The sequence below is a fragment of the Anabrus simplex genome, chromosome 1 (assembly GCF_040414725.1).
Source record: "Anabrus simplex isolate iqAnaSimp1 chromosome 1, ASM4041472v1, whole genome shotgun sequence".
Lineage (NCBI taxonomy): Eukaryota > Metazoa > Arthropoda > Insecta > Orthoptera > Tettigoniidae > Anabrus > Anabrus simplex.
Window position 1 is genome coordinate 146,900,154 of NC_090265.1, and position 21,695 is coordinate 146,921,848.

The 21,695-nt window shown below is 38.5% G+C and overlaps 1 protein-coding gene across 1 annotated transcript in view; it reads right to left on the minus strand.

The window, feature by feature from the left end:
• The window catches only part of LOC136858255 (frequenin-1), a 435,568-nt gene that overhangs the window by 25,995 nt on the left and 387,878 nt on the right, over window positions 1-21,695 (minus strand). The window contains exons 5-6 of the mRNA XM_068225291.1: window positions 16,952-17,030; window positions 2,460-2,548 (exon numbers count right to left, since the gene is read on the minus strand). Of these exons, the coding sequence (XP_068081392.1) occupies window positions 2,460-2,548; window positions 16,952-17,030 (168 nt within the window). The remainder of the gene's footprint in view (window positions 1-2,459; window positions 2,549-16,951; window positions 17,031-21,695) is intronic.

The following is a 21,695-nucleotide window of genomic DNA, read 5'->3' on the forward strand; positions in this document are numbered from 1 at the left end:
ACAGCTCGGAACATACCACTTAATCGAGCAGCTCGTTTTCTTTCTCCAAGTCTTCCCAGGCTAAACTTTGCAACATTTTTGTAACGCTACTCTTTTGTCGGAAATCACCCAGAACAAATCGAGCTGCTTTTCTTTGGATTTTTTCCAGTTCTTGAATCAAGTAATCCTGGTGAGGGTCCCATACACTGGAACCATACTCTAGTTGGGGTCTTACCAGTGACTTATATGCCCTTTACATCCTTACTGCAACCCCTAAAAACCCCCATAACCATTTGCAGAGATCTGTGCCCTTTATTTACAATGATATTTATGTGATTACCCGAATGAAGATCTTTCCTTATATTAAGACCTAGGTACTTACCATGATAACCAAAAGGAACTTTCACCCCATCAACGCAGTAATTAAAACTGAGAGGACTTTTCCTATTTGTGAAACTCACAACCTAACCTTTAACCCCGTTTATCATCATACCATTGCCTACTGTCCATCTCACAACATTATCGAGGTAATTTTGCAGTTGCTCACAATCTTGTAACTTATTTATTACTCTGTACAGAATAACATCATCTGCAAAATGCCTTATCTCTGAATCCACTTCTTTACACATATCATTGACACATATATAAGAAAATATAAAGGTTCAATAATACTGCTTTGAGGAATTCTCCTTTTAATTATTACAGAGACAAGTGCCTTAGATAGGTCAATCGCGATACAATCACCATAGAACATAATTACTGCTGAAAAATAAATATATTTTCCAAAATAAACAATTCTCACAAGCAACGTATCTGTATTTATCACATGATAATTATCTTCTCATCGGGAACCGAAAACTTGAATCTGCCATGTTGTCCACTGCCTTCTAACACACAAGATTTAAAAAAATCCTCGAAATACCGTCAGATAGGCAAGTTATAGGCCATACCTACACTATATTGTGTGGCATAATATACAAATTTATAGGCGTTTCCAATATCTCTGGCTTAGAACCAGCTCTCTTGGACCCAGGCAGTATCTCTTTGTTCCTGTCTCTGTGTGTGTCCGCAAACTCTCGACTGCGACTTGTCACTGTTCGAAGATTAACGGTTGCTAATCGAATGTTTTGAGTGTGAACTTGTTCTTTTAACCTGCCCTGTCATTGAACAGTTCGTTCTTGTTCTCTGGCCGTGTTGTTCAGAAGAGGAAAGTACGCTTCGCTTACAGGGGGCGCCCTAACTTTACAGCGGATACTTTTGCTAGTTTGCTATCAGTGCAAACAGGATACGATCTGAAGTTTATCGATGCTGTCACCAAAGGGATCCACCGCACAATTTACAGCCCTTACCATCAGAGTTAAAGATTTTTAGAGGGCAAATAATAAGACGATCACACTTCCTCCTCGCTCTGAGGTATAGCTGCAGTAAAATTAAATGTCCGTTACTGCGGAATCAGCCATACAGCGGATTTAGCCGAGCGTCGCCTATTTGTAAAAGGACGCTCAAACTTAGGAGCATGGTTAGGTAACCACAGGACCCCCTAGCTGGCTCCCGTATTGCTCCCACGTGTGCCAGGTTTCTTGCTCTCTTCTGTCCGACCTCACTCGATCAAGTCTCTTAAGTCTTTGGCGGTAATAGATTTGTGAGGCGTAGGGAGTCACTCGGTCATGATGTTGATTAGAAGCAACGATTTTGATATACTAGCCGAACCTAATAAATTGGGAAAAATCCCAATAATAATAATAATAATAATAATAATAATAATAATAATAATAATAATAATAATAATAATAATAATAATAATAATAATAATAATAAGGAAGTCTACAGCAAAATAGAAAAAATTACCGACACAATCAGAAAAAGACGGGCACGATTTTACGGTCATCTGAAAAGAATGGACGGAAGAAAGTTAACTAAAGAAATCTTTCACTTTTTTGATTCAAACCCCAAAACCACAATTCCCTGGTTTAGAAATACCAAAGAAGACCTGCAAATGCTACATATCTCAGCTGAAGACGCCCTTAACAGAGATCTCTTCCGCAAGAAAATATTGACGAACGGGCTAAACCGAGACGAGCAACCGAAGAGAAGACACGGTGCCCCTTGGACAGAGGAGCGTTAGCAGGCCCACTCACAAAGAATGAGGGAAATTTGGGCTCTAAAGAAGGCCAAGTTCAGTGTCAAATGTAACAAGACTTAACGTGGTCCTTGATGGCCCCAGAGAATTATATATATAATAATAATAATAATAATAATAATAATAATAATAATAATAATAATAATAATAATAATAATAATAATAATAATAATAATAATAATAATAATAATAATAATAATAATAATAATTGGATTGGTATCTGGATCTCGTAATTCTTTCTATAAAACCTGTATGGACGTCTAAATCTTGTGATGCTTTCTACGTACAAATTCATTTTTGATTACTTTTTGTTAAGACTAAAAAGAAAACATTAACTTACCACCATCTGATATATGGCATCCACAATGTTGTACATCTCGTCTCTGGTGATGAAGCCATCATTGTCTACGTCGTACAGTCGAAATGCCCCTGGAACAGAGAATGGCCCAATAATTGCATGTACTGGTGCAATGACGACCCTCTTCCAATGAACACTATTTGGATTAATAGCGAGTAGGTTATTCTCCGACGTGCCAAGAAGCGTTCATTGTTTTTGTGCGACCGATCAAATATCGTGTAGTTTGAGAAATGGCACATATGATCGTGTTAGCTGATGACAGTTTTTGTGTTGAAGTGAAAGAGTGTCGTAAATATCTTTGCAAATACAAGATGAAAATATGTTTCTCCTTTTCTCATAGTGCTATTTGTTCAGCTTTGGTAACGAAACATATCCAGATATTGACCGAGAACTGTAATTTAGCTGAAATTATCATGAGTATCTGTATGAATATATTTTACAGTTCCATGGCAACCCATGGCAATACTTTCAGATGTTAAGATTAACAAGAATAGTTACCTTAAATACAAACAAATCCCATGATACTACATCCCTGATGGACCTTGGCCTATCAAGCGACCGTTGTTCGCCTCGAAGGACTGTAGAGTAAGGCGGGTGACGCCTGGTTAACGCGATGAATCCTTTCCGCCGTTATTGACTTTCTAGTCCAGTTCTGCTGTCTCATAGTCAAATAGTTCCCCAGCTATTTAACGTAGGCTGAGTGGACTTCATACCCGCCCTCATATCCAGGTAAAAATCCCTGGCCTGGTCGTGAGTCATACCCGCGGCCTCTCGGTCAGCGGCAGATTAGCTATCCCTAAACCACGGGGCCAGCCCTTAGGTGCAAGATTTATGCAAATAATCGACCTGAACACATTTCTCATCAAATTAACTGAAATATTGATTAACTATGAATGAAAACTTCACTACAGTTTTTCTGTAATAACTAATAATAATATTGTTTTTTACGTCCCACCAAGTTTTTCTGTAAATATAAATGACCTCGTTGGTGTACTTTCAACCGATGATATTCGGTCATCTTCAGCAGCAGACTTCCAGGATAGGAACAATCGATGTCTTGTTTCGTTATATTCCAAGTTACTCTCTCTTAACATCACATCAAAAGAAGGTGAAAATGATGGAGTATTATTGAAAGACAACGTTAAGCTGCCGAGATGTTTATTTCCCTGTGTTAATAATCTAGAAATGCTCCTGGTAGAGACACGAAACCCTAGAAAAGGCACCACATGTCTCTAGACGATGGGACCGTTTGATACGGTCGTGCCTGCCTGATAATCAAAGCGTGTTCTCACGAGGTAGTCTGTCGGAGAAGTGTAGTAGAGCTAGTCCGTGGGGAATGGTCACCCTCACGTCTCCATAGGTCCCAACACGATCTAATTGTAGAAACGGAACAGACCAAATAATGGGCTAATTAACACGCCGTTCACTATGCCTCTGATTATATAGCCCTTCTCAACTCCGTCAATTGAATCTTTTAGGTGTACCTGCCACTCACGGCAAGTATCGTGCATGTCACTTTACTATTCATATAAGCCACATACAGAGCGGCTGAAGTGTTCTCCTACGATGCATTTACACGCATGCGCTGTAATCGTTTGCATGTATTCCTTAGACATTCACAAACTTTCTCGGTTACCGAAATATTTTGTTCTGGGAGCACGGATGTTTATTTCAACCAAAATACGTTATACTATAACGATAATAAGTACTAATTAATTAAGCCAACTAATGTTATTTTCATCAACTGAACAACAATTAAATTGAATTTAAAACTTTTTATATTTCAAGAGCAGTCGTAATTTACATCTAAGGAAGTGAACAAGGTGTTCATGAAACGATAAGTTCGCTTCATTTTAAAAGGCATCTGCAAAATACTATGATATCTAGGTTAACAGCTGTTAATTGCCGTACAACAATATTCACTATCTTCAATCACTTGTAGCACTACTGGCTAGAAAATGTGCTCTCTTATCTTTTTCATTTCTGCTGTCAGCTATGAGCTATAAAACTTAATGAAGTACTTTCATGTTGACGAACATCTCAGTCTTATCTACTTTTAATGCCTCAGTGTAGAACAGTGTTGTGAGATATACAAGTTTATCGGTAGGTGTACCGGCATCCGTGTCTGTTCATCGCAATACCCTAGTTTATATAGGTTTGTATGTATCACAAAATTTTAAGAACATAATATTAATGAAAGAACAAATTATTTATTCTTAACTAATATCCAGATGTACTTTATAAAGGTACAAACCAAACCCCACGGCACTTACGCCCTTCAGAGGGCTTTGACCTGCCCAGTGGCCGCTGTTCAGCCCGAAGGCCTGCAGATTACGAGGGGCCGTGTGGTCAGCACGACGCATCCTTTCGGTCATTATTCTGGGCTTTCGAGACCGGGGCCGTCATATCACCGTCAGATAGCTCCTCAATTCTAATCACATAGGTTGAGTGGACCTCGAACCAGCCCTCAGGTAGAGAGAAGAATCCCTGACCTGGCCGGGTATCGAACCCGGGGCCTCCGGGTTTATAAAGGTAAGGTACGATGATAAAAGTTGTCGCCACGGTTTCGACGTCTTCTTTAAGTACGTGATCTATTAAAGTTTGGTTCCTAGATATGGATATTGGTGTATATTTCACCCTAATTTTATTGCAAATATTCTCTTCAATGTCAAAATATTAAGTGAACTTAATAAATAATATTTTATTCATTGATATGTTTTAGTCGTATTTGTTATTCTGTATGCTTGGGGTTCGTTTCTTACATTTATTTGGTCCACATTGAACTAAGCCTGTTGTAATGCACTATTCGGTGTCATGTTGACATTACTTGACTTTTTATAACAGTTATAAAGTTCATTATATATGTGTAGTTGTTTTTATACAATCCATAGTTTATAGGCAACCAAAAAAAAAATACCAGTCTCGAGAATACGGACGGAATCGCCAGAGCCAATTAACTCGATGAAAGTCTAATGAATGCTTAAAACGACCACATCTGTGAGTAATACGCATAGTAATTCACCAAGTGTCAATCAAACCCATGATCTGATTCCGTTGCTAAAGAGGCAAAAGTATGCATCGTTGTGCGTATGAAACCATTTCTTCTAGGTTCAAATTCCGGGCAGTTATAACAATTGTTGACGTCTTTTTACCGTGGATGCAGTATGGTCACACTATATCTCGTTTCAGAAGAATATATATTTATTTGGCTTCTGTTACACGAACGAATGAATAAGCTCTGTGATGTGACCGTTATTAAAACATATTATGTGGATATACAGCATACTGCAGCTTACCTATCCTATGGGACACGCTCTGCCATGTGTAGGTATAACGAAGCTGTGATTACCTATACAAATCCTACTAAGTGTAAGATTCAAACCATTCATCCTCTTTCAGATCCCACAGATGATCGACCAGCGCCTTACCAATTCAGCGACTTAGCACAGGCGCGGTTTCGAGATGTGCAGTACTAAAGCATATCCCTTCCTCCTAGACATTTAATTTCCATGAGACATCTCCGATTCATGTTTTTACAACGTTCATTTGGCATTCTACCACAGCAGATAACTTTACACACCCTATAAATTGATCGTATTATCAATACATGTATTATGACAGTAAGCAATACACGATATGTTTGTGGAATGGTCCGTCTCAATCAAGACCGACTCCAATCCTCAGACCTTAATGCTACTCTCGATCGTTCAAAGATGGCGAATCGAGTAGCCGGAATTGTTGGAAATATGGGTTTGTTTTAGTTTGTTGTTATCGTATGTAGTCGGTGTAATTTTATGAAAGTTGACGATAAATGTTAGTTTCTTTGTAGAATATAAGTGTGCGAGTGTATTTATATGAGTCAGTGGAAACATAGGATCTGTAATTATACTCAGTAATGTGAGAATGTGCTTGTTTTGATCGTGTTTTTACCCATTAAAGAACGTGAGTGCACTAGGGGGACCAATTTTTAGTCTAACTATGGCAATGCCTCTCATACAACGATTCTTAAGTTTCCTACGGAATAGAACATTAGAAGAGAAATCGATTACGAATATAGGCTATATCGTGATTATTTCGAAGTCCATGGCCAAAACCGTAGCGTGCATACATCATTTTGAGAATAAGTCTGAGGTTAGAGAAGCCAGTTCTCTACTTCCAAACTATTCGTGTTCCTAGAAAAATATTAATTTAGAATATAATGATATTGTGTTATTCCATCAGTGTCTATGTGCTTCAAAGTGTCTAGTGATTTAGATGCAAGTGTATTTTACAATAATCTGTGCTTTGCCTGCGGAAATGTTTGGCTGGATCTTGGAGTATAAGAAAACTTTTAAGTGTGACAGATGGAGCAATCTGTATACTGTTACACAAAAGAAATAGTGACTTAGAGGGATTAGCTGGGTTTGTAACGTAGGGTTTTACACTACCAACACCTTCCGATTCATGCTGTGGCTATCTGTTATCAAGCAGACTGCGCCGAACTGAAACTCCTCCATGTGGTTAAATATCAATGTTTAGTCAATAGAGTTTTTTCACTCATGCTCTTTTTTTTTTTTGCTAGGGGCTTTACGTCGCACCGACACAGATAGGTCTTATGGCGACGATGGGATAGGAAAGGCCTAGGAGTTGGAAGGAAGCGGCCGTGGCCTTAATTAAGGTACAGCCTCAGAATTTGCCTGGTGTGAAAATGGGAAACCACGGAAAACCATTTTCAGGGCTGCCGATAGTGGGATTCGAACCTACTATCTCCCGGATGCAAGCTCACAGCCGCGCGCCTCTACGCGCACGGCCAACTCGCCCGGTCTCATGTTCTTTAATGGGTAAAAACCTATTATATCTTTAGTGTCTGAACGTTTCATTACTAAGGTTACTATCATTGTGTGAAAAGCTGTTATGCCATATGTCAACATTATATTAACATTACCAGGGCCGTTCATTGGGTTAACATAATCACTTCGGGTGTACTTGATCTGAGTGACTCAGACGGTTAAGGCGCTGGCCTTCTGATCCCAAGTTGGTAGATTCGATCCTGGCTCAGTCCGGTGGTAGTTAAATGTGCTCAAATACGTGAGCCTCGTATCGGTAGATTTACTGGCACGTAAAGGAACTACTGCAGGACTAAATTTCGGCATTTCGACGTTTCCGAAACCCGTAAAAATGTAGTTAGTGGGACGTAAAGCCAATTACATTATTATTTCGGGTGTACTTCCCATTCATTGAGTGGTGAATTTAAGAAATTGTCCACCACTTGAAAACTAAGGCAACAAGTTATGTTTCACAGTTCTCATGAGAGCGAATAAATCGAGGAATTTCGCACCTTAATTTATTTTGAAACATTCAAAATGATGTTAGAAATATCATTTTAACAGTTTTATTATGTATTTTCATCTATCCAGCGAAGTGAAATCTAAGAGATAACGTTATTTGACGAATTGAAATGCCTAAATAATCAGCTTGTTGGCCTCTTTTCTAGCAGAATATATTTGATTCTAGTTGATTATATGTGATGCGTACTTGTTGGCGAAGCGTTTTCATACGTGTAAAAGTGATGTTCCCTACGATGTTACATTTATCATATTAAATTACCTCAGTTAATATAATATGTACGTGATATTTTCGTGTTAGCCAATACCAGCAATCCGGCTACTTCGGCCGCCATGTTTTTTTTTAATATTACGGTCTGAGGATTGGAGTCGGTCTTGGCTCAATGGTGCGAGGATTCCGTATAGTCGTTTTTACTGTGCAGAAAGATTAATTTTTCGTTGAAGATAATAACATAGGTTACAAACAGAGAGCACTGTCGACTGTAAAGACTAACAGTGTTTGATGGCTTCCATGATGTTGTTGTTGTTGTTTGAGTCATCAGCCCATAGACTGGTTTGATGCAGCTCTCCATGCCACCCTATCCTGTGCTAATCTTTTCATTTCTACGTAACTACTACATCCTACATCTGCTCTAATCTGCTTGTCATAATCATACGAACCTTGATCTGTCCCTTCCGTTCTTACCACCTATACTTCCCTCAAAAACCAACTGAATAAGTCTGGGTGTCTTAAGATGTTTCTTATCATTCTCTCTCTTCTTCGCGTCGAATTTAACCAAATCGATCTCCTTTTACCGATTCGATTCAGTATCTCTTCATTCATGATTCGATATGCCCATCTCACCCTCAGCATTCTTCTGTAACACCACATTTCAAACTCTTCTATCGTCCTTTCTGAGCTAATTATCGTCAATGTTTTACTTCCATCATTATAATGCCACGCTCCAAACGAACGTATTCAAAATTATCTTTCTTATTCCTATATCAAAGTTCGAGGTGAGCAAATTTCTTTTTCTTAAGAACGGCCTTCCTTTGCTGTGTTAGTCTGCGTTTTAACGTTCTCCTCACTAACAATATTCATCTAGGCCTACTTGCTATAAGACTGCCGGGCTGAGTGGCTCAGACGGTTGAGGCACTGGCCTTCTGACCCCAATTTGACAGGTTCGATCTAGGCTCAGTCCGTTGGTATTCGAAGGTGCTCAAATACGTCAGCCTCGTGTCAATAGATTTACTGGCACGTAAAAGAACTCCTGCGGGACTAAATTCCGGTACCTCGGAATCTACGAAAGCCGCCGTAAAAGTTATTAGTGGGACGTAAAGCCAATAACATTATTATTATTATTATTATTATTATTATTATTATTATTATTATTTTTACCTTTAAGGCTTCATTTCCTAATCTAATATTTCCTGTATCACCTGATTTCGTTCGACTGCACTCCATTACTTTTGTTTTGGACTTATTTATTTTCATCTTATACTCCTTACCCAAGACTCTGTACATACCATTCCGCAATTTTTCCAGATCTTCTGCAAACACAGATAAATCTACAATATCATTGGCAAATCTCAGTGTTTTGATTTCCTCTTCTTGGATTGTGATTCCCTTTCCAAATTCCTCTTTGATATCCTTTACCTCCTTGTTCTATACAAACATTGAAAAGGTGTGCGGAAAACTGCAGCCTTGCCTCACTCCTGTTTGTATTGCTGTTTCTTTTTCAAAGCCCTCGATTCTTTCATTGCAGACAGATTTTTATACAAATTGTAGATAATAGTTCGTTCTCGGTAACTGATCCCGATCACCTTCAGAATCTAAAGGAGCTTGGTCCAATCAACATTATCGAATGCCTCTTCTAGAGCTACGAACGCAATATATGTGTCCATAATTCGGTTCTCTAATATCAGACGTGAAGTCAGGATTGCTTCACGTGTTCCTACATTTCTTCTGAAGCCAAATTGATCTTCTCACAGGTTCCAAGAAGGACATTCCAGGAATAATTAATGAACAAGGGGAGTGTGTATGTGAGGATCTTCAAAAGGCAGAAGTATTCAGTCAGCAGTATGTAAAGATTGTTGGTTACAAGGAAAATGTCGAGATAGAGGAGGAGACTAAGGCCAAAGAAGTAATAAAATTTACATATGATAACAATGACGTTTACAATAAGATACAAAAGTTAAAAACTAGAAAAGCGACTGAAATTGATCAGATTTCTGGGGATATACTAAAGACAATGGGTTGGGATATAGTACCATATCTGAAGTACTTATTTGATTATTGTTTGGTCGGAGGAGCTATACCAAATGAATGGAGAGTTGCTATAGTAGCCCCTGTGTATAAAGGAAAGGGTGATGGACATAAAGCTGCAAATTACAGGCCAGTAAGTTTGACATGCATTGTATGTAAGCTTTGGGAAGGCATTCTTTCTAATTATATTAGACATGTTTGTGAAATTAATAACTGGTTCGATAGAAGGCAATTCGGTTTTAGGAAAGGTTATTCCACTGAAGCTCAACTTGTAGGATTCCAGCAAGATATAGCAGATATCTTGGATTCTGGAGGTCAAATGGACTGTATCGCGATTGACCTGTCTAAAGCATTTGATAGGGTGGATCATGGGAGACTACTGGAAAAAATGAGTGCAATTGGACTAGACAAAAGAGTGACTGAATGGGTTGCTATATTTCTAGAAAATAGATCTCAGAGAGTTAGAGTAGGTGAAGCTTTGTCTGACCCTGTAATAGTTGAGAGGGGAGTTCCTCAGGGCAGTGTTATCGGACCTTTATGTTTTCTTATATATATAAATGATATGAGTAAAGGAGTAGAATCGGAGGTAAGGCTTTTTACGGATGACGTTATTCTCTATAGAGTGATAAATAAGTTACAAGATTGTGAGCAACTGCAACGTGACCTCGAAAATATTGTGAGATGGACAGCAGGCAATGGTATGTTGATAAACGGGGTTAAAAGTCAGGTTGTGAGTTTCATAAATAGGAAAAGCCCTCTCAGTTTTAATTACTGCGTTGATGGGGTGAATGTTCCTTTTGGGGATCATTGTGAGTATCTAGGTGTTAATATAAGGAAAGATCTTCATTGGGGTAATCACATAAATGGGATTGTAAATAAAGGGTACCGATCTCTGCACATGGTTATGAGGGTGTTTAGGGGTTGTAGTAAGGATGTAAAGGAGAGTGCATATAAGTCTCTGGTAAGACCCCAACTAGAGTATGGTTCCAGTGTATGGGACCCTCACCAGGATTACCTGATTCAAGAACTGGAAAAAATCCAAAGAAAAGCAGCTCGATTTGTTCTGAGTGATTTCCGACAAAAGAGTAGCGTTACAAAAATGTTGCAATGTTTGGGTTGGGAAGCATTGAGAGAAAGAAGAAGAGCTGCTCGACTAAGTGGTATGTTCCGAGCTGTCAGCTGAGAGATGGCGTGGAATGATATTAGTAGACGAATCAGTTTGAATGGCGTTTATAAAAGTAGGAAAGATCACAATATGAAGATAAAGTTGGAATTCAAGAGGACAAACTGGGGCAAATATTCATTTATAGGAAGGGGAGTTAGGGATTGGAATAACTTACCAAGGGAGATGTTCAATAAATTTCCAATTTCTTTGAAATCATTTCGGAAAAGGCTAGGAAAGCAACAGATCGGAAATCTGCCACCTGGGCGACTGCCCTAAATGCAGATCAGTATTGATTGATTGATTGATTGATTGGTTTCAACTTGTCTTTCTATTCTGTGAATAATGTGTGTTAACATTTTTCAGGCGTGAGATACTAAGCTAATGATGCGGTAGTTTCCACACTTGTCAGCATGTGCTTTCTTTGAAATAGGTATAACAACGTTCTGTTTAAAATCGGATGGCACTTCTCCTGTATCATACATCTTACACACTAAATGGAATAACCTCACCATGCTGGTTTCTCCTAAGGCAGTCAGTAATTCTGAGGGCATGCCATCAATTCCAGGTGCCTTGTTCCTATTTAGATCACTTAAAGCTCTGTCGAATTGGGTCTCCAATTTAATCAGAATAAACGGCCTCTTCTTGTCCCAGAACCATATCATCTACAATCGATGGATATGTTCCTGCCATTTTTCTGTCTTATCTTTTTTCTCTAGAAGTGTTTTTCACCCGAGCTCTTAATATTCATACAACTAGTTATCCTTTTCTCCAAACGTTTCCTTGACTTTCTTATGCAGCATCTACCTTTCCTAGGATCATACAACCTTCAATATCCTTGCAGTTCTGTTTCAGCCCTTCTTCCTTAACTGTCGTGCACTTTCTCTGTACTTCATTCTTGAATTGCATGTATGCTTTTCTGTCCTCCTCACTTTTTGCATTCTTATAATTTCGTCGTTCGTCAGTCAGGTTTAGTATCTCCTGAGTTATCCGTTGATTCTTAGTTGATATTTTCTTTCTTCCTAACCTTCTTTCAGCAGTCCAACTGACCCCATTCTTCACGACTATCAATTTTTCTTCTATTGTGTTTCATTCAGCCTTTTCATTTGGTCCTTGTGTAACATGTTCCTTGAAACAATACCCCCCACTCTATTCTTTCAACTTGTCTAGATACCATCTCCTTCCATTCCTTCCTTTCTTCAATTTTTTCAACCTCAGATTGCATTTCGTGATCATCAAGTTGTGGTCAGAGTCCACGTCTGCTCCTGGGAAAGTCTTTCAATCCAGCACTGGTTTCTGAATCTCTGCCTAATCATAATGGTGTCTATGACGTACCTTCCAGTGTCTCCAGGTCTCGTCCACGTATACAGTCATCGTTTGTGGTGTTCGAACCAAATATTAGCGAGGAATGAATTAGGATCGGTGAAGAATTCAGCCAGCAGTCTTTCTCTCTTATTACTTTGTCTCAGTCCGAATTCTCGTACTGCATGACCTTCTCTTCCTTGGCTTACCACTGCATTCCAGTCTCCCATCACAATTAGATTGCATATCTTCATAATTATAAGGGTTGTGGATAAGTTATAATTCAATAATATGCTGTATATTAACTACTGGTACTTTTAAAAAGTAGTTGTTAATACATTACGAACAAAACATTTTCCCATGTATAATTTGATGCTGTTCGATGCATACTAAACATATTTTTCTTTATTTTTCGCTCTTATATACTGGCTACCAAAAAGTACCGATATTTAATAAATTTTACTTATTTTTTGCTCAAAGATGTTGACAACACCCGTGCAGATAAGTCTTTACCACGTTTGTATAGGTCTTTAGCTCTTTTACCCTGTTGATTTACAATTCGATGTCTTCTCCTCCAATTCTAATTCGTCATCAGTATGCCCAAACCATTTTAATTTCCACTACTTTCCCTACCATCGGTTGTCTCATCCTTTTGAGGAATGTTTGGATATGATTTATGGTCAGTAAAAGAACAAAAGACAACATTCTCCGAATACAGCAGTTGATGAAGGTTTAAAACTTAGAGCTAACTATTTTTTAATACTTCCATAGGCTATGTCATTGGGTTTAATTTGACATAGTGTACAGAGTTTAGTTCCAGTAAGTCCTATATCGTCCTTGCTGTCACATAAATATGCCCGAAGGGCCATTTGACTGTCGAGTAGTTTGTGAGATGTTCCGCCAAGCTCTAACATTTTTTTATTTTTTTTTGCTAGGGGCTTTACGTCGCACCGACACAGATAGGTCTTATGGCGACGATGGGATAGGAAAGGCCTAGGAGTTGGAAGGAAGCGGCCGTGGCCTTAATTAAGGTACAGCCCCAGCATTTGCCTGGTGTGAAAATGGGAAACCACGGAAAACCATTTTCAGGGCTGCCGATAGTGGGATTCGAACCTACTATCTCCCGGATGCTCTAACATTTTTGACAACTACGTTGTTCAAGTGAGCGAGGCAATAAATATCCTCGATATCCTCACGGCTTAGAAAAAAATATGTTCGATTTTATAACACGTATGATGAGTACCTTATTATTCAATCACGAGTTCTGCATTTTATGCTTACCCTGTTTGGTCTTCAAGCTTTATTCTCACTTTACTGTGTGCTTCTAAAAGGACAATAAAATCGTTTACAAATTCAAACTCCCTTCCAATAAAAAATATCAGAGTTTTCAGACACGACTCATATTCTTGTAAATTCTTTGGTTAATGAGTTGCTTGCTCTTTGTCGGTTCTTTCAGATATAATGTATGGGAGATCTTTTCAGATTTAGTAGAGGTTTACAAGACGTAGCTACTGTAATCTGAAGAGAAATGTGCGACAGTGAAGGTATTACAGCTAATTATTAAACAACAGTAAACTTTTGAAGACGCAAAGGGCTTTCGCAAAAACGATATAACTAGTTACTTTTGCACATCCTAATTCGTCCAAGGATAAGAAGTTATTCAGTGTTTCAGTGACAGAACCCTCATTGCTATATCGATTAAAATGTGAGAAGGAATACATATAGAGAATGAACTTGAAGCAAAGGCAGGAGAATAGTCTGAATCGAAAATGTGAATGCAGTCTGATTCGAAATTCTGAATCAAAAACATAGATTGTAGTTCAGTAGAATAATAAATGTACTGATCGGTCCTTGTAGAGAATTAATACACATAATTTGGGAGTCCCGTATTATGATTTACCGGTATGTTATTAGATATCTTTCACTTTTGTAAGAATATCCTACATGGAATAGTTCAAGAGAGAATAAACAGATGGGTAATTCAACAGTTCTAAATATTTAATTCAATTTAATTTACCAGATAGATTATTTGAAGTGTCGTAATTTTCCGCATATAAATTATAGAGAAATATTTGAAATTAAATTTAGGGCCTAGAGACATTGTCAAAGATCGTTGTAAGTATTCAAGTGTCGAGACCATCCATATACTGTAGATCCTTCTTAAAGCACATAGTTCTGTCTTGTGATAAATGCTGTAAAAATTTAGCGTTCACTTGACATATCCATATGTTAAAATAAGAAGAGAATAAGAAATGAATAATACTTGGTGTATACAATGATCAAGTGCCAAAATTAAAAAAAAACTATATTAATATATTTAAAATTACAGGTGGACACAAGGATTCATAATACTACAACAAATGCGCTGATAAAAAGCTACCTATAACAGTTATGAATAAGGGAAATGATATATAAATATCAAACAAAAAAAAAATTGTGAAGCATTTAGTATGTGAACGTGAGGATCAAGTTAAATGGTATCTCGGTAGCCAGACAGCTTCCTTCAATGCTGTGAGGTCGGCGGTACGGATGGCATCTGTGCTAATTCTGAGTGTTTCAGAAGCCAACAAAGAAAGACGTAATCGTGTCTATGGCCTGACCATAAGTCCCACAACTTCAAGGTTCTAGAGGAGACTTTTGATGTCTATTCCTATGATCACGTTCATAGGAGATATCCGCTCCAAAACGGTATCTAGTCTGTCAAGTTTTTCCAAAACTGGAGTACTTGTATCGCATTATTTTTATTTCACAACAATATAAAATATTTCCATTTTAGTCTACATAAAAACCTGAAAAGTGTATAAGCCGAACACGTTTTTCGCCGGATTTATTACTGAAGCGCTATGATTAACTCTCGAGCAATATTATGTATCTTTATGGTACTGTCCCTCTATCTCGCGTTCCAAAAAAAGCAAAGCAAAGTCACCTCCGTACAGGCCACGAAAGCCCTTGGAGGGGTGGAAGGTAAAGGCTTCCACTATCCGTAACCTCGGCACTTGATGGTGTAGAGTGGTTAGCTCTACTCCCGACCGTCTTTGCCCCCAGGAATTAACCTGATACTCATTTTTGGTGTAGGCTGAGTGAACCTCAGGGCCATGTGCACCTCCGGAAGTGGAAATCTCATTTCTTAAATTTTACGACTTCCTGACGGGGATTCGAACCCACGTCCTTCCATGCGAACCGAGCACGCCTTTACCGCCTCGGCCAGGTAGCCCCTATCTCGCGTTCCACGAATGACTAAATAGCTTTTACTTGAAGGCCAACAGATGTAAGACGAAAAACTAGTATTACCAGTCTTAATTTAGAAGGTTAGAACAGTAGAGGCAGACTTAGAAAACACCGATGTTTTCTAATTTTCGGGCCTCAGTGCTCCCCAGAGCTACGACGCGAAGTCGTGGTAGCCGCAATAGCCGCAAATAATTAACCATTCCATGTGCCTTTACACTCATGATTTCATTTTTTTTCCTATTATCTTTACGTCGCACCGACACAGATATGTCTTATGGCGACGATGGGACAGGAAAGGGCTAGGACTGGAAAAGAAGCAGCCGTGGCCTTAATTAAGGCACAGTCCCAGCATTTGCCTGGTGTGAAAATGGGAAACCACGGAAAACCATCTTCAGGGCTGCCGACAGTGGGATTCGAACCCACTATCTCCCGGATGCAAGCTCACAGACGCGTGCCCCTGACCGCACGGCCAACTCGCCCGGCACTCATGATTTCATTAACATTGTTTTGCAGGACATTTTGAAAGAATGTACTGCATATAGTATGCATATTGTTCGATAATTAATCTTGCTGCACGCCTGTAAGAATTTTCTTGTTCTGGCAGACCGACGTTATGTAAATATGGCAGTACACAATCATGCATGCGCAGAAGGACTTCTGTAGCTCCTCTCCCCTTTCATCATTGTGTCTTAGCCATTAATTAACAGGCCAGTAAGTTAGAAAATGAAGATATAGAGACGCGTGTTCTTCATCGACGAAAAGGAAGTGCTGAAGAACTCCTCCGGTTTATAATTTTCTTAATAATTTGATATCACGAAAGTACTTTACTTTAAAAATAATATTCGTAGACATCATCTTGTTATTCATCAGGCGAGGGCTAAAATACAGTAATTCTTCACCAGAAAAATGCAAATGTTACTATCAGTAAAAAAAAAAAAAAATGTAACTAAATAACTGATTACTTCAATGGTACAAAATTTGAGTCAGTAATACTGTGCATAATACTGAAGGAAGAAACTACGGTTGGAAAAATAAAACTAAGACATATCAAGCATATAAAGTGTTACTACCTTGAAGAGAAAGACAGAGATAAAGGTGTCTCCCTCGAGCGTGAAAGAAAGAAAGAGAGCAAAGTTAGAAAGATATCTGAAAGAAAGAGGTAAGGTGCGGTGCCGGAGTGTCGGCCATGCGGGCTCCAGTCGCCTGTACTCACACTGCAGTTTCTCGTCCAGGTTGCCCCGGGACGTGATAGATAAGGCGCGGATAAACTCCTCGAACTCTATGGAACCATCCTGAAACACACACATATTTATAACACTTTCAGTCACACAAACCTTATATTTTATTTCCATTTGATCATTCCTGTCTCCGTAAATTTTACAAATCATATTTCAAATATTTTTACTGAAAGATTACTAGTAATGGTGATATGGACTGTAGAAAATGCAAAGGTATAAATATCTTGGTGATATGTAGACATTATATAGGCTTTTGAGCTTATGCCGTCTTTGTGTACACGTTGAATGTTAATGTTAAAGATTTCCGAAAGATCGTTATATACTACTGAGTCATACTACAATATAAAGGTAATATAAGAGACTACAAATAGCTTTCGCAGATTTATTGACATGCCTGCGATGTTTCTTCTAAGCTGAAGAACAATAGAGTCAGTTTTATTAATAATTTTTATGTGTTCAGTTCAAGACAGAGGGCTATCCATAACGCTGGTCAACAAAGAAATAAAAGTTGTCCGTTTCCTTAACAAAATACTTGATTCAAAGTAAATAGGGGTTAAGGAATATGAATATGACATCAGAACACTTTTACTAGCTCTTATTTTAAAGATAGTTGTATGTTTTGAAATCAACCTTATGCATTCTTATCCTATTCACTGGAACATTTCTGTTTCTTTGTTTTTCGTTTGTAGTCTACTTCTGAGGCATCTCTCATCACGTTCCAACAATAGTCTGCAAGCGTAGATGAGTTAAATTGCCCTAGTAATTTCTTTCAGCCGTTGAAATGTCTTTATTGAAATGTCCTCCATGCTCGTCACTCAAAGTGCCATAATCGCTTGGAATAAAGTCAAGATAAGTGTGAAGAAAGTGGATCTTCAGTGACATATTACAACCTAACTCTTTGGATATCCTTAACCAACCACGGAGATTTACTGCACATAAATTACAGCAAACGTGTGGGCCGCAGGGTTTATCCTTACTTATTTTACAGTCAAAGTAATGGAAATGTGATAGAGTTAATTCATGTTGCTGAGATGAAAAGTCTCTTCCCCGCCTACATAACAAAACTTATCCACACTATTTACACATTTATGCGGCATCTTGAATTCTAAATAATCTGGATCGCAAACCATATAACGATATAACAAATTAGCTTAAAAATGTAGATTATGATTCTTGTGGACCCTTCAAAATAAATCAAGCTGGCTTTTTCATTTATTATTTACCCCTGAAAATTGAAACAAATCCCTGTCTAAGAGAATGAGAGCTAACTAAGCGTTTCAAACATATTTGGTTATTTCACATCAAAATTAATAGGAAGTGATTGCTTTTAATTCGTAAACATTTTTACTGTTGACCAGTGTTATCATTCTTAGGGCTTTTACCGAACTACTGTATGGAGTAACAATATTATTGATTAATACGGGAGGTAACCTTCGTACAACAACAGAATTGAGTAAGCGTGTATATACAATCAAAATGAGCGAGAGAGAGAGAGAGAGAGAGAGAGATTAAGGGGAGATAACTAACAGTTTAATTTTATAATCGATAGGGAAATACGTTTTAGGAAATCTGTAAAGTAATGTACAGGATGCGTAAGGTATTTGAGGACATAAAATTGTTGTGCGCCTGCACTTACGCGTGGATTAATTGCTGCACTTTTATATTTTCAGAGTGCCAATAATCTATCTACCAGCTAACGCAAGAAATTAAAAGGAATGTTTGGGATCTCGCCTAACATATCTTCTTTGGGTCCGGAAACAAAGCATCGTCGTGTTCATTTGTTTATATGCAGTCTCCGTAAATAAAGTAATTGCTACATAAAAATGTGTTTCATCAACCTCGCTCTCACATCATGATCATGTTGTACGTATAATGGTGAGGCGGTGTGCAGGAGCATTTGAGACGACTTTTGTCTTAATAATATCACTTAACATTCATAAAAAACATATTTACTACAGTATTGTACATATATGGTAACCATTGATAATGTTGAAGTAATTGAGAATGCACCATGCTTCTAAATAATATTAACAGTCACCGAGCTCGATAGCTGCAGTCGCTTAAGTGCGGCCAGTATCCAGTATTCGGGAGATAGTAGGTTCGAACCCCACTGTCGGCAGCCCTGAAAATGGTTTTCCGTGGTTTCCCATTTTCACACCAGGCAAATGCTGGGGCTGTACCTTAGTTAAGGCCATGGCCGCTTCCTTCCCACTCCTAGCCCTTTCCTGTCCCATCGTCGCCATAAGACCTGTCTGTGTCGGTGCGACGTAAAGCAACTAGCAAAAAAAAAAAAAAAAATATTAACAGTCCGTTTAAGAGGTATGTTATTTTCTTACATTGATAAATTTTGCTATTTAACGATCCAATTTTCTCTGTGAATTGCTTTAGCTCATTTTTATGTTTAAGTCACGCAACCTTATACATGTTCGGGTTCGAGCTAAACAGTGAACAACCTCTTTTTTTTCAAGTTGCTTTACGTCGCACCGACACAGATGGGTAGAGGCGGCAAACTATCGATAGTAATCGCCATCGATATTTTCCGATAGTATGAGCTCTACTATCGATAGTAATCGATAGTTTTCAAAAAGTGGAACGAATCATATCATTATGCATGAAAATAGGACATTCACTGAACACAATCCACAAAAAAATTCAGTAGAAATTACAACTATTTCATGCTATGTAATTTCAGAAATTCAAATAGGAATCACTCATAAATCTCTTTAGTGGCACTTCCGAGACATTCTCGACCTGCACGCGCTTGCCCATAACTTTACCGCCCGAGAAATTCTCGTTCAGCTGCAGTGTTCATTTGCGATCGCCCGACATTTTCTCGGGTATAGTAATATCTTTGGGAAAATGTTTTACAGCATTCTGAGCGGATGGCAGGAGAGTTTTCAGTTGCTTTCGTGAAGCCTATGGCCTAAAATTTGCCTTATCTTCTTATACAATCTCTTGACTCACCGGCTGACAAGGTAAACAGAAATGGCGAGCGCGAAAAGGAAGAAATGTTTGTCTGATGACAAAATAAGTGACTCGCCTACATCAAAGATGAATCTCTAAATGATATTGGTAATTCTGATAGTAGTAATAACACCGAGGTCGATAGCTGCAGTCGCTTAAGTGCGGCCAGTATCCAGTATTCGGGAGATAGTAGGTTCGAACCCCACTGTCGGCAGCCCTGAAGATGGTTTTCCGTGGTTTCCCATTTTCACACCAGGCAAATGCTGGGGCTGTACCTTAATTAAGGCCACGGCCGCTTCTTTCCCACTCCTAGCCCTCTCCTGTCCCATCGTCGCCTTAAGACCTATCTGTGTCGGTGCGACGTAAAGCAACTTGCAAAAACAAAGTAGTAATAATGATTTTTCGCATGATGACCTGGTATTTCTAATGAATTGAGGAAGATATTTTGTCGGAAACAATGGTGATGTAGCACATACATTCGTGTGGAAACAATGTAATATTGTAAATACTGAACGATCTAATATCATTCCATTTACGGATATTCTGGTGTAGGGGTTCTATTACATTATTCCACACTCATTGCACTTAGCTAACTTTTCATCCTCACTACGCCTGAATCACTTCCAAACGTCAGGTATCTTCCTTTTGGGCATCTATATATGAAGTTCACAATTTTAAACCGGTATATTAAAGTTACTACCAAACAGTGAAACATCTGTACAACTTCTGTTAGTGAGAAAAATAGGTCAATAACGGAAAAAAAAACTATCGTTGACTATCGATAGTAGGCAACTGACTATCGATGTCAGACGATAGTGGTCGCTATCGATAACTATCGATAGTTTTCCGCCTCTACAGATGGGTCTTATGGCGGCGATGGGGCAGGAAAGGGCTAGGAGTGGGAAGGAAGCGGCCGTGGCCTTAAGGTACAGCCCCAGAATTTGCCTGGTGTGGAAATGGGAAACCACGGAAAGCCATCTTCAGAGCTGCCGACAGTGGGGTTCAAACCCACTATCTCCCGAATACTGGATACTGGCCGTACTTAAGCGACTGCATCTATCGAGCTCGATGAACCACCTCATATGGAATATTAATATAAGGTAATTTTTTCATTGTGTTTCTGGTTAATCCATTGAATATAAACATATCACTTGATAGCGAATTGCCATGAAATTGATGAAATTCAGCGTCCATTGTTGTTGCAACTTCCATAAGTTCATTACAGGAATACATACATTTTCCTGTTAAAATAAACTGGAGTCAATTTGGACAGTCATTAATGGGTCCAAGTTCAGGGATAATTTTCCCAAGTTATTTGTCCCTGAATCTGTGTGTTACATATCCTGTAGGGCCTAGTGTATTTTAAACCTTGGTAGTTCATTACATCTTTAAAATCTGCCAGATCAAATTCATCTAACAAATCATTGTGTTTTTACGTCATTTCAAAACATCTCATGTCCATTTCCAAGTCCATTTGGTTCAAGAAATAAACTATAAACTAGTTCTTCGTCAGGAACATTCATGATATCAGGAATATGTTTGGCAACATTTACTAACGCAGTCTGCGTAAAATAGGTGTCTGTTTCTGTTTGCATTGGTTTAATCAGACAATTTTAATCGATATCCTCCTCCGTATTTCTATTTACAGTAAAAACTGAAGCCAAGTGCTTGCCCAAAATGTACCATCTCAATCTATATTTAATGTCCAGTGGAGTTGTGGTTTAACAATTGTTGTCGTAGTGGAATTTAAAACTG